A 14,608-nucleotide genomic window follows, 5' to 3' on the forward strand; every position below is an offset into this window, starting at 1 on the left:
CCGCCCCAGCCCGCTCCCTCTCTTATCAGGATTAGAGGAGTGTACAAAAGGGCAGAGTATTCCCAGGACACACACTGACCTTCAGTAATCCCACCAACCTGCCGCTCTGCTTATAATTAACATCAGGAACAAAGAGAAAAATCCCGGGCCTGCCTGTGTAGTCTTCCTCTGACTGAAAGACTATAACTGGAGAAGGAAAAAGTTACAGTAGAGTTAGAGAGTGAAAGCATAGAGACTTGCTTCAGTAATATGTTTTGAATGGCCAAGAGAGCCTAGCTGACATTCTGGAGGTGCTGACTAGCCTATCCATGCTCCCCAGTGCACACACCCCAAACACAGATTGCAGGAACATGCTGAACCAAGCAGGGAGGAAGAAAACTGTTTGTGGGACCAGTGGACTCCACGGTGTATGTTGTGAAGGAATGTTGAGCACAGAATGGAGGACATGTGTGCATATTTGTGTGTGGACATGTGTGTGTGTGTATGTGTGTGTTTGCTCACCGGGTCTTGGTTCATCTGCACTATGAGTTGTTTGACAGCATGCAGTGTGGGGTGGGCCCATGGAGAGGGATCCTGCCAGTGGCGATTCAGGTCGAAGCCCATCAGAGAACACCTGGATACACACACACAGAGTTTTTGACTACTAGTAGTGCTACAGAGCAATGGTTTCAAGAGCAGATCCTTGTTTTTGTCTTCTATGCATGTAAAAATCTTGCCAATAAAGTCGCATGACTCCACTGAGCAACATTTGGCTGACTGCAGGATAACAACTGTGAATGTAAACATCACACCACTTAAATTTTTGGATATGTAAAATGTGACACATTACACTGTGTGATTTTTAGCAGAAAGGTTCCATTGTGCAAATTTCTGAGGTGACTATATAACATATACATGTCACACTCAAATAAAATGGGTAAATATGATTTTGGACACATTATGAAGCTTAGCGAAAGTTCAGACAGGAAGACCACCTTTTTGTATGCTCATGTCATAGTTTTATTTCTCATTCTTTAGTCATCCTGATCCTTCTCACAGCTCATACTGATCTCTGTCAAAGCTCATATTTTCCTTGCTGTTATTTCTGGAGCATCAATTAACACATCAGCTGTTCACATCACCTGGTCAAGTCTAACCAATAGCACAGTGACAAACCTTCATTGTCAGCCTATCATAATGCGGCTGTCTTTTTAAATGTTCTCCCTCTCTGCTCAGGTGCTTTCTTGATGCTGTTTTGCTGTCCTTCGATTCAAAAATTCTCCCTGCAGAGTCCAAGTGCCAAAGACTTTGACAATACCTAATCATTAATATCATCTGGATAATAAACATTCTCTGGTCTCTCCTGATTGAAATGTAGGTTGGAAATTCTTCCAAAAGTCAGCTCCGAAAAAATGAGGAAGAAAATGCAATAAACACATTTATTAGGCCCCTAAGACACAACAATGGGCTGTAAACACAGACATAGACAGTAAAATGTAAATAGCTACTGTAAAGACAGTAAATTGCTACTCTTAAGTGTAACCAGCAACCTGCAATTGCCTTAATGGGATGCCTGTGTATGTATAGATGCACCATGATCTGCCCTGTTTGTTGTCATGTGTATCTTTGACATTTACTGAAGCCCTGTTAATGATACAGGAGTTACTGACACTGTAGAGCAACCGAGAAGAGCAGCCAGCCATGAACAAAATACTCATCCCAGGTTAACTGCCATTGATTCTTTGCTCTGCATGTATCCAGTCCAGTCTGTAGTGCATCATGCAGGCATTGCTGTATGGTGTTTGTCAGCCTCTGTGTGTATATGCTTGTGTGTGTGTGTGTGTGTGTGTGTGTGTGTGTGTGTGTGTGTGTGTGTGTGAGAGAGAGAGAGAGAGAGAGAAAAAGAAAGAATAATACTGAGAGAGAGGGGAGAGTACATGCACATGCACGTGTATAAATGAATATACGTGATTGGGGAGGTGAGGACTATCACTATTCACTTTCTGTCAATATGCTGCTTATCACCATTCAGTTTGAAAACAAGCTAATGGAAATAGCCTTTAAGTGTTCATAAAGATTGTCGCTGTGGGGGAGCAGCCGAGGTTCCCTACAAATATATTTAGAGGTAGTGACGAGACACTGCCACTAGATGGCACTCACAAACACGTTAGGAGCACGCTGCTGATGCTTATCTCAGTGTGCATTAGTATTCCCGGGGCTGAGCCTATTAAGTAAAAGGCAATTATGAAGAAGGGAAAGAGAAGAGAGGAAAATAGAGGAGAGGAAGATGCCCACAGAGCTGCAGCAATAGTGTTAAAGACAAGGAGGAGGAGAGGATGGACAGAGAGACTGGCAGAGTGAACAGCCCTACAGCCAAATACCATCTTCTAACAAATGCACTGCTGTGAGCTATATGAATTCATTAAGCTTCCTAAAGGTGAAGTTAAGAGGATATAATCCCACATAGCAGGATCTAAAACTATGTAATGTGTGAATTCTATTTAATGTAGTGATTCAAATTAAGAATAAGAATAAATACTGTATGTGTGTGCGTGTGTGTTTGTACCTGTAGTTGCCCAGATAGACTCCATCAGGATTCAGCATGGGGACGATCTTGAAGATCACGTGATCTCTTAGGATCTGAGCTACAGGATGCTGGCTCACCAGGAAGTCAATCACACCTATCAAATACATAGACACACACACACATACACACACACACACACACACACACACACACACACACACACACACACAGAGAGAGAGAGAGAGAGAGAGAGAGAGAGAGAGAGAGAGGGGTAAAATAGACTAGCAGTTAATTGAGTTTTGAGAAACAAAAGGAGGAGGAAGGACAGCAAGGGGGCATCATCAGAATCAGGGAGGAATACGAGATGTCAAGCCTAAATCGATACAAATGGAATGGAGCTGACGGCGCTGGAAAAACAGTACAGAGCGGGCGCAAAGCCAACTCATCTGATTCATGATGATGCACACACTCTGAAACACACACATACACAGACAGACACACACACACACACACACAGACGCACACATACACAGAGATACTAGAGATAGATAGATAGATAGATAGATAGATAGATAGATAGATAGATAGATAGATAGATAGATAGATAGATAGATAGATGACCACTCTCTCCACATCTTGTTAACATTAATTGACTTTCCACTGTCTGTCTTACATAATCAAAGAGGTGGACGGAGACCAGTGTTAGTGATAAGGCTGTGCCCTCTGTCCCACTATCACGCCATCACTCCCTCCTCAGACCTACCTATCTGTAAACAAGGAAGTGGGATCCCAGAAGGAGCTAACCTCGCCAGTCATCTCAGTCTGAAGCAAAGAGTCATTAAATCCTGCTAAAATTGTCTTTAAGGTTGTTGTACTGCACAAGGAGAGAATTTCCCAAAGGCTCCCGGTTTTTCAAGCTGTTTTATTAGTTTTGAGTTAGAGGAGCTCGGGAGCGACGACAATGCAACAATTCCCTGTGATATCCTCAGATTGTGTTTCCTGAGATATTATATAGAAAACACAACTTGTACCTATTCTTGTACCTTTCACACAAGTTAAGTTCAGGTGCAGAGCTGCTGTCTCAAGAATGCATTGAGTGGAGAATTTAAAAAAAAAGGTATTCTAAAACATATAGCTTTATCAAAAATTAGCATAGTACTGAAGATTATGTGAAATTTAATCTGGCCAGAAGGAAAAGGTCTTTAGAAAGAGGTTATTTAATATCATTTTAAAAAGACTATGATTAGGTTTAGCTACAAGATTCTGAAATAATGACCCAACTCTGGTGAGATGGTCATTTTTAGCATTGTCAGATAACACATGAACACTATAAAAAAGGCACCGGTAGCTTTGCTGCTCTTTTTACTATTTAATGTTGTTTGTTTGTTTAATAACAGAAAGTGAATTTATTTATTAGTGGTAATCTTTTGTGTCATGTCACTGTGTTGACCATTTTAATGGTATGACACTAAACTGAAAATCATTCAGTCATTCGATAATGGGAAATAATATAAATGCATATCTCTTTCAATACTTTGGTAGCTAACTGTTAATAGAAGAAAAAACACAGATGTAGCTATTATCCAGAAACACCTGAGTGTTAATAATGTGAAAAAAGCATACTTACTTTTTAAACACCAGGTATATTATAAACTATTATACATAGTTAGTGCACTACCAAACACATACAAACCAGTAGTGGAGAAACAATCAATCCAATGAAACAGGGAACCAACCTGACAACCTTAAAACTTTACCTTGACAGATAAAGGAGGCAGGAGACTCTCCAGGGTGAACACGAGCTGTAAGAAAGACCAGCTTCTTCCCCTTCTCTGGACTCAGGTGGTCTGGGCAGAAAGAGAGTAAGAGGGAATGAGGTGAGACAGGAAAGATATAAAGAAAGGTAAAGACAGGGTGTCAAAGGGAGACAGATGTGGTGTTGTTAATGCACAGAGGCTTAGAAACAACAATTCTAAGACCACCTGAAAAATCATTATGCTGATTATGTTGTTATCAGAGTTAGATCTACAAGAAGCTTCTCATAGTCCAGTGTGAGAGACTGGGTCAAAACAAGAGCTGACCTTGCCGTCCGCTTTCAGCCAGACACATAAATCAAACATCAAACTGAACGCACGGCACAGAATATTCAACAGGAAGGTGAATTATACATCTACACAGGTCAGAATCAGCCAGCAACAGGTGTGACCTGATAGAGGCCTACTTTGAGTTACATCCTCAGGTCTGGCCAGACACTTTTCTCCTCCTCAATAGTAACTCTTCTTTGTAGCACATGGAGTTCGGAAGATTTTGGAGAATTTTCTTTTGCATGTGAGCCACTTTATTGGTTGATTTTTACATAAATAACGGTTAAAGAACATTTCACCATATGCTAAAACAAAGGATTTTCCTCTCATTATGATCGACTTCATTTGAAACCTTCAATCACAGGAGAATGAAATAAAGGGTTTTAGTGTATAATTTGATACCTGCTGTGAAATGAGGTTAAATTCCAGAGATGGTCTTTGGTATGTTTGAAGCCACGATCAAAAAGACAGAAAATTCTTTATTCTCAAAGTCAAATTAACTTCCTATTGAAAAAGGTTAGTCAGATGGCCAAATGAACATTGAAACAGGTTTTGTTAACGGTAATGATTTGTCCTGTTCATCAGAGGATCCTGCCCAAATATGCTTAAAATGTAAGTGATGGGGAACAAAATCCACAATCCTCGTCTTGAGCAAGAATATTAAGTTTATCCGAACATAATATGAAGCTTCAGCTGTCTGAATTAGTCAAATAAAGTGGAAATCTTCCACAGTTACAGTCCTTTTAGTAAAATATTCCCTCTTTTTGACTTAATGAAGAGTATTTTCCTGTTCAGCATCAGTGGAAGGATTGAACAAAGAGGGAATGTGACACTAAAAAGACTAACTTTGAAAGATAAAAGACTTGAAGAATTATATTAGCTTCAAGTAAACTTTTAAATACTGTGTATTTTTGCGAAGATCTTGTGGATTTTGTCCTCCATCACAAAAATTGTAATTCATTATGAAGAGATGGTCTTATGTTTAGCATGAACAAGAGGAATGATTACAACAAAACTGTTCAAATGTTTATGTGGGAGCCTGACAATTGTTTTAGTACAGACTTGAAAATTTGTGAACCTATGCTTTGAATTAACCAGTCATGTCACTGATTATATTTTGATGTTCATTCTTGCTCACATGCCCCAAAGACTGTAAAACAGATAAGTTAAATAACACAGAAACAAGCAATCTGTATTCTTTGTTTCCGGCCTAGTTTGAAATCACAGAGGTCAAAATGTTGCTGTTTTCTTGGCCAGTATGTCTCCTCTTATCTGCTGTTACTAATGGATGAAAGTGATTGTGTGCCTCATTGCTATACACAAACTTAATATCTTATCGATTCTTCTACCCGCTTCTGCTGAGCAGAGAAAATGCTAATTAGCAACAGGCTATGCACCTTTCCTTCTCCTTAATTCCAATTTAGCCTCAGAGCAGCGTGTGTGTGTTTTTCTCTCTCCCTCCCTCTCCCTCTATATATGTGTGTGTGTTTGTGTGTGTGTGTGTGCATGTTTGAGCGGTTAGGGGTCGTAAACAAAAAAGTGTTGTTCCATTTAACTACTCTCCCTCTGATTTTATTTCGCTTTTCTCTCCCTCTGCCCTTCACAGAGACAAATGGCTTTGCCATTCAGGAGTCTCTGTGGAGCGGGGCGGGCTGTTTGTTGTAAATGTGAGTGCTTGCGGTTTGGCTAGCCGCTGGGTGCTCGGTGGCTGTGAAATTCCATCACTTAGAAATTCTACTTTGGCCTCGACCCCAGGCCACCAAACTGGCTCCTAATGCAGGAACACAGCCCTGACACACATATATACACACACACATTGTACAGTAAAAAGCTGCATTCAGGAACAAAAAAAAAAAAATAGCATAGGCAGACATACAGTACATGCACAGTCTGTCTCCCCACAGTAAAACCAAGAACCCAGAAAGTTGTGAGCCAAACCAGAGGCAGATGCCAAGGTCCCGACTGTTGGGGAATTCAACCATCATGGCCATGCTACATTTAGTCTCAGTGCTGGTGTGCCCTTGCTGCTTCATCAAAACAATCTCTTCCAGCAGACTGCATCTTACAATGGATCCACTGTTTATCCCACATCGTTGTATGTGTGTGTGTGTGACTGTGTCTTCTCAGGACACTTGCAAATGCTCCACCAAGTAGTTGTTGTGTTTATGTGTCTGTATCTCCGCGTTCCGCTGTATCTGGCTGTGTCCAGCCAAGCATTGTAGCACAAAATTAAGTCTCACAATTCCATAGGCACTCCAATACCCAGAGGGAGCCTGCGGGAATCAAGTACCATAGCTGTAAGAGAAAATCAAACTTTTTGGCTTAAGTGTGGGTGACATATAACATGAAGGTTAGGGTCAAGTCATGGTTGAACCTCCAGAGCACAGCACTGCAGCAGCATGTCCTGACCTCAAGGTGTCACTAGAGATCACTCTGTCTTGGAAAAAAAGTGTTGGAAAATGTCAAACCCAAAAGCTCTGTTCAAGAAAACTAATAACAGAACAAAACCAACAAAACTCTCATTTCATCTATATGAGTAGCAAAATCATATTATTTGAGAATATCTTGATTTTCCTCTTAAACTACTTTTTGATTACATGGGTTTGCACAAACAATTATTCCCATAATCAGTTCATCGCAGTATTTTTAATTAATTGGTTAATCAAATTAATTAATAATTAATAATTTTTAAATATCACACAATAGTAAAAAATGCCAATCACAATTTCCAAGAGCCCACAGTGACATCTTTCAATCAATTTTGTTTCACCAACAGTCCAAAACCTGAAGATACCCAAGTTGAAGTGAAATAAAGCTGAAAAAAGCAGCAGCCATACACATTTGAGAAGCAAGAACCAGCAACTGTTTTTTCACTTTTGCTTGAAAAATGACTGTAATTCAGTTGATCAAAAGACTTGTAGAATAATTGACTAATCGATTAATCAAGTAACCTTGTCAGCACTAACACTTCATTGGGCTGAGTTAAAAATGAATTTGTACCTGGTGTGTGTGTTTGCTAAAATTGAAGAACCAACATTCTTAATAAGTTGACAACATGAAGTGTGAAAGGAAGATTATACAATACAACCTTGAAATTAAAGGTTGAATTAAGCCAAAAATGTTTGAAATTAAATTTTTATAGTGAAATTTACTACATGTTTCTTTCTTTCTTTGCTCCTCAACAAAAACTGTGTGGTGATTTAGAAGTAAGAAAAAGACAAACAATTAACATCCATGCTGTTATTTTTGTTACAAAATATCACAGGTGAAAAAATACATTCTGTTTGACTTTGGTCATATGCATTATGAAAGTGAATAATTCTTCTTTTAAAGAATATGTAACCACACCTACTCATGAGAGACTTTGGCAAGAAATAGAAAGAAAAGGAGAAAGAGAGAAATAAAGAGGGAATGAGGGTGTAATAGAATAGGGGCTGAGAGGATGGAGGCCGGGCAAAGGAGGGGGAGGCTGCAACGATGAGTGAGTGAAAGCGGCTGAAGCAAAATTTATGCCCACACCTCCAAATCAAAGTGCTCCCTCAGCATTTTTCTCACCTGCCAAAGTCACATGCTGTCCTGTACGGCACATTACTGCTCATTCTCTTGCTGCTCGCCGCAAGGAAATAAAAAATTAAAGGATGTCAAACTATGCTCGGCTCTGATAAATATGTAAATGACTGGAGAAAAGAAAAGTGCCTATGAAAAACAACATAAATCTAATGGATACTGAAGGTCACTTCTGATTGTGCCAGTCAGCTCTTTCTGTGGCAGCAGTCCTGGGAACTTTGGGTTTGAGCTCATAAGTTGTGACATGATGTAATTAACTGAGGTCTTCTTCATCATTCCTCTTGAGGAGTTACAAAGGAAGCCCTGTCAAGACTTTCTAGAAGCAATGGCATCATGGCATATATTTAAATACATTTACCCACTTAAAAAGTAAATGTGATTTTAGGAGATAGAGGGAGACTTGATGTCCAAACTTTGTGACATGGAGGGCTAAAGGACAATTTTGAAACTGGCACTAAACTGCACATTTACAATGATCTTGTTGGACACTAAATAGCTTGTTTGGTTTCATATCATACCTGATGAAATAAAGAATATCTAAACTCTTTTCAGGGATGGAAAATGTGCTGCAGTAATATACAACCTTGCTCCAGCTTATACAGTGATACAATAAAAATACAATGTCATACTGGCCACAGCTTTATACCACATTATACCACAAGTCTTAACCCAAGGTCTCTCTATATCTCTGTCTCCCCACTCTCTCTGCTCTGTGGGTTTTTACACTGTAATAAATTAGCTTCACTTTGGCGTGATGGCAACAAGACACGCTTGGCGCCCTGCTCAGTGCGTCATATCGAGGATGGGCGCGGGCTGTAAATTGTCACTGGCGTTGAATTTATACAGAGCCTTGGGACGAGATGCAGCACCGTGTACTGCCCAGCTGAGTGAGCCCCAACAAGCATCAAAGCTCTGCACCTCTTCACAGCCCCCTCGCTCCACCTCCACTGACACCACCCTCTGCCACCTCAAGGACAAAAAGAGAGAGAGGGGGAAGGAAGAGAGAAGAAAACGAGAGACTGAGAAGGATAGGGATATGCGCTGAAGTGCGGAGGGCTCTAAAGTGATATGTTTTATGATGCTGTTTTCTTCCCCAGGAATTGACCAGGTCCCCGACTTTGACTAAATTTTTGCGCGTGTGCATGTGTGTAGGTGCTGGAGAGCCTGTGGCATGTCTCAGATTTATTCAGCTCATCTTATTGCAGGGCGGTAGGGGCACTGCCAAGGCCTCCTCACACATTCATAAAACATCCCCTGTCACTTCACACGCTACACATAGCACAGCTAACCTCTCAGGAAGGTAGGGAAGACAGAGGCATAGAGAGAGAGAGATGCAGTAAAGGGTGGAAAAAAGGGAGCCCCTGCGTAAACATTACTAATTGTCATAAAATGGGGCCATTAGGTTTTCTGTGAACACCAGAACTCATTGAGAAAGAGGAGGAGAGCATATTCAGACAGACAGGTGGATGGACAGAGAGGATTGATTGACAAACAGACACAGGGCAATAAGACAGAAAGACACAGTGTGAGACAGAAGTGAAGAAAGAAGAAAGAGAAGCAGAAAACCAACAAATTCACACATGAAACTGCAGGAAGTACCTTCAACATCTGCTTCCTGATTTTGAGTTTGTACTGTACACTAGTTATTTTATCCTGTGGCCCTTACAATTACATTCAACTACTGAACCATATCACATCTATTTGTATTTATATTCTTATTTTTAATGAGATGCACTGAGGAGTATAGTAATACAGTATACAGGCGTAAATAAAAAGTCCCCATCTAGTTGTACTTTCTGTAAATAGAATTTCTGACAATAAGGTCATTTCATCTCACACTGTGATATACATTTTTAATTTTAGATTTTTGTGTTCTATATTTTGACTACCTTGGTACAGTATTATTTTCTGTATAGATCCTTGTGGTTCCTACTGTACGGTACACTTGAATTTGAACTTCACTACTGTTTTTAAGCCTACATTCTAATAATACTGAATATTGTGTTTCTGTAGTCAAATATAAAAAAAGTAGTCAACTATAAATTCATCAAATATAAATGCATTGAGTCTTAAGATTGTCAACCAGGATATAACCCATAAAGTATCCACCATTTGTTAATTTGACGGTAGCTATAGTCCTGATAATGCAGGTGTATAGTACAATATGTATTATATACATTTTGTATATAAATTGTATATAATGTGTGTGTAATATACAAACCATTTGTTGTCTTTTACCTTTTACAAAGGGCTTTGGCGAAAAAGAGAGACAAGTACAAAGTGAGACAAAGGTGAGGTGGTCAAGTCACCTCTACCTCTGAAGCATCTCACTACACATTAATCCCATCATCTACTCATCTCTACACTCCCTCGTCTCTCTGGCCATCTTAGCCATCTTGGATTGGTGTGTAGCTGAAGAGAGCAATCAAAAGCAGAGATGTGGTGGTCAGAGGTGTGTGTGTGTGTGTGTGTGTGTGTGTGTGTGTGTGTGTGTGTGTGTGTGTGTGTGTGTGTGTCAGACATACAGAAAGAGACAGAGCAGGTCTAGGGAGGGGATTACAATGACCATGTCGAGACACTCCGATTGGCATCACATCCAGACAGAAAGGGGAGGGACACAGAGAAGAAGAGAAAAAAATAGGGACTCATAAAGGGGATGAAAGGTAGAGAGACAGAGAAATAAAAAGAAAGACAGAGAGAGAGAGAGAGAGAGAGAGAGAGAGAAGGGTGGGAGCAGAGGAAACCCTTGAGAAGACAGCATGTAAATACGCCAACGTCGGCCCTCTTAAGTGGAGATGAAGAAGCGGCAGGATAAAAAGCTCTGAGCGCTGTGTGATTATGGATCAATTTGCCGCAATCAAGCCCCCTTATGTCTGGTCCCCTGTGAAATGGAGAGATTTCTGCTCCTCAAGGGCAGCCGTGATGACAGTGGAGGTCACAGACGAGGAGAGTGACAGAGGGAGACACGGTGATAGGGGGAAGAGGAGCATCAGAGGGATGGGAGAGAGGGGATATGTTCTGTCCTAAACAAGGTGTTAGCCAGCCATCAGCATTCTTGTCTGAGCTGAAGGGCTTTCTAATTATGCTGATGGAGAGAGGTGATGGTGGTGAGATACAGGCCTTTGGCCATCATTGACCATGGAGCAGATTGCCACTACTGTGAGCTCTGGTCCTTTTGGGGTCGCAAATGAGTACTCTAATTGATAGATCATGACAAAATGACAGCGTTACATACTGGTACTATAAACACAGCAAAAATTCAAAGGCTTCAAAACACCAGGATGAGAAGCAGTGTTTGTGTGTTGTGTGTGGTCAGAAGTGTGCTTTGTTTCACTTCGAAGTACACTTCTACATGACCGGAGCAAGGTGGGAAAACAAAGTTACTGTTTAATGTAGCTTACTACTTTACTGCAAAGGGAATTCATACATTGTGAGTTGTGCGCAAGGCCAAATAGTTCAAACCTAAGGCATAGAAAAACAATTAAATATTATGGGTTTATCAATATGCTACAGTAGGAGAACAATATTAAGATATTAATATTTAACTACCACTAGGGAGTTTCGCTGCCATCCATTGTATGAGGTGCTCTAACAGCCAAGGTCGAATGAGCCATGATGTTCTTTTGTGTCAATTTGTCTATGTATGAAATTAATATTATTATTATTAAATATTCTTTTAATAATTCTTTTGGGCAAAACACTGAACACCAAATTGCTCCTGTTGGTTAGGCCAGTATCTTGAGTGGTACCTTGCTGCCATCAGTGTGTGAGAATGTGTGTGAATAGGTGTTTGAGAGGCAATTCGCAAAGTGCTTTAGATGAAAGCACTGTATAAAGGAAATCCACATACAATTTCAATCGAAATTCTGTCAGAAAAGGTTGAGAAGCCCAGCCTTTCGACCACTGTCAGTTGTGCGTATATGGGAACCCTTATTCTTTGCCTCGTCTTCAGGGCCAATAACGACTTCAAGCTTTTCTTCAAGCCTTTCACAAGCAGCCCATATCTCTTACATTCACACATTGTTTTAAACAGCCCTGTAACTGTTGAGAGCAAGTGTGATAGACAGTTGGCATAGAGGACGAGACAGAGATCCACTGAAAGAGAGACAAAGAGGAAGCTTTGTCAAGTATCAAAAGCAATAGGCCCTTTTAGCGATATGATATGGACGTCTTGTACAAAGTCAGAGGCGGAAACTGCTTAGGGTTTCAAGGCATTGGTCACAGGCCTTTTCTGAAACCCCGACTTCTCCTCTCTTGCCTTCAGAAAATGATGACAGGAGGAGAGGAACATAAAAAGGAAGGATGGCTGGTCTGTGCGCGGCATGATACAGAATCAGAGGCAGCCAGTAATAGCCTTTTTTGAAGAATGCGCCACTGAACTTTAAGGGCCGTCTTGCTTGAAAGGACAAGTTACAAATAGGAAGAAAGGAGAGGGAGAAATGATTTCCCAGGGATATACCCCCTACTGCGCTGCCCTATCGCAGCACCACAGTAGGAGTGTGTTTGTGTGCGTGTGTGTACTGTGTATTTGGAGAATGCAATACACTAAAGGAAAAAAGTGAAGCACACTACACACAGACAAGCAGCCATACAGGACATGAACACCTCCACCTGTACTGGAGCACTACAGGGACAAAGGGGACACAGTTTGTTCTTAAATGTCATTCGGACCACTGTTGCTTTTCAGAGAGATGCTTGCAACTAAAGCCCATCTGACAAACGGAGCAGTCAGACGGACGAACAGGCAGAACTGATGTGTGTTTCTTTATTACTCCGTCTCTTCCTACCTATCAATAATTTCTGAGCCACAACAATACAGCCAGGTTGAGGTAAACAACTGTAGTGCAGCCTGCTTTAATAACTACCGTCACACCTGCCAGCTATGTCTTTCAGTCAATTTTTCTTACTTTCTATTTTGTTCGATTCTACCTGTTTTCTTGTCTCTCATCTTTTTTCTCCTCACATCTCTTCGCCAACTGAAAGTTACTGTAGACCTCTTTCAGGTTGAGGTGCTTCTCACCAATTTTCACAAACGGTCTTACACGGTACAGAAACCACTTGCATGTATCTGCGCGCTCCTATGTTTGTGCACAGAAGAACTGTATGTGGTGTGTGTGTGTGTGTGTGTGTGTGTGTGTGTGTGGTCATGTGTGCATTGTGGGCATCAGCTCGGCAGCAGCGACAATGTCATTCAGCAGTTTAGTAACAGGCCATTACCTTGTTAATACCAGCCTAATGGACGTTCTGCTATTTTAAAACCACAGTCATGTTCGTGTCATTAACAACCACTTAGTGCTCCATTCAAATAAACAGGCCATCGGGACACACTGAAAACAATAACAAAATAACAAAGGCAATGTCATAATAGGCTCCGTCGAAGAGCTTGTTTTTTTTGTCTGCTTTATTTTATTTTTGAAGAAAGTGTTTTATATACCCTTTCTACACACACAATATGTGAATGGTGCCAGCATCAGAATTAATGGGAAAAGTAAATGTAATTATGCTACTAAAGTTACTACTGTTCACTCCCAACAACTGTCTTCTATCTAGCCATCTCTGCTATAACAATTTCTGGTATTTTTGTCCCTGACAGCTGTGTGTCTCCTTTTAGGAGCTTCCCTTTGTTGTCCTCCCCCTTTGTCCTCAGCTGGACAGCTCTTACATCACAACAAATGGTTAGTGGCACTGTTTTTAACAGCCTAGTTATCGAAGACTCACCCTGTAGTTTAGCACCTCAATAAATGAAAATAAAGCTAATAACAGGAGGGAGAAAGCAGTTTCCTCAGTGTTTCTGTGATCTTACATTATACTGAGTCCATATGGGTTACTGTTTCACAATAGTCTGATTGAAGGATAATACCCATTTAAGAATGAAGATAAAGACTGTAAACACAGTAAATCTCTTACAATAAATCAATAAAAATAAATAACACAGATACATTTTGTTATCTATCTATAAATTACAGGAACGTCTGTCTGTCTGTCTGTCTGTCTGTCTGTCTGTCTGTCTGTCTGTTATTCGCATATCTCTTGAACTGTTCATCCGATTGATTTCAAACGTGACAGGTGGCTTGCTACTGGCACGAGTAAGTGCAGTGCCAAGTTTGACGTTGTTCGGATAAGAAATGCTGCAGCTCTAGCCGCTGGCCACTCCACCCGCTGCATGGGTTGTTTTATTTTGAAAGACGAAAGTTTTATAATGCCGATTCTGTGTCTGACTTCCTGTCTGGTGCAATCTGCTCTTGATGCGATTTAGAAACAGCTACGTCAAATATAGAAATGCTGCGGATTGATAGCGCTATGGCGCAGAGAGCCTCATGAGACGTGCCACGGTGCTCCTGGTGGAAATTGGGCTTAGAGAGGCTGTAAGGCAGCGGAGCTTTGGCAGCTAAAATGTGAAATACACTTCAGACCTCAAAAAAATGGATAGACTTCGAATAGACATCCCAAC

At 40.8% G+C, this 14,608-nt stretch overlaps 1 protein-coding gene across 1 annotated transcript in view; it reads right to left on the minus strand.

The window, feature by feature from the left end:
- Window positions 1–14,608, minus strand: part of agbl4 (AGBL carboxypeptidase 4) — a 278,157-nt gene that overhangs the window by 26,892 nt on the left and 236,657 nt on the right. The window contains exons 7-9 of the mRNA XM_053322965.1: window positions 4,264–4,353; window positions 2,546–2,660; window positions 502–613 (exon numbers count right to left, since the gene is read on the minus strand). Of these exons, the coding sequence (XP_053178940.1) occupies window positions 502–613; window positions 2,546–2,660; window positions 4,264–4,353 (317 nt within the window). The remainder of the gene's footprint in view (window positions 1–501; window positions 614–2,545; window positions 2,661–4,263; window positions 4,354–14,608) is intronic.

The sequence above is a fragment of the Scomber japonicus genome, chromosome 7, assembly GCF_027409825.1.
Source record: "Scomber japonicus isolate fScoJap1 chromosome 7, fScoJap1.pri, whole genome shotgun sequence".
NCBI classification, from domain to species: Eukaryota; Metazoa; Chordata; class Actinopteri; order Scombriformes; family Scombridae; genus Scomber; species Scomber japonicus.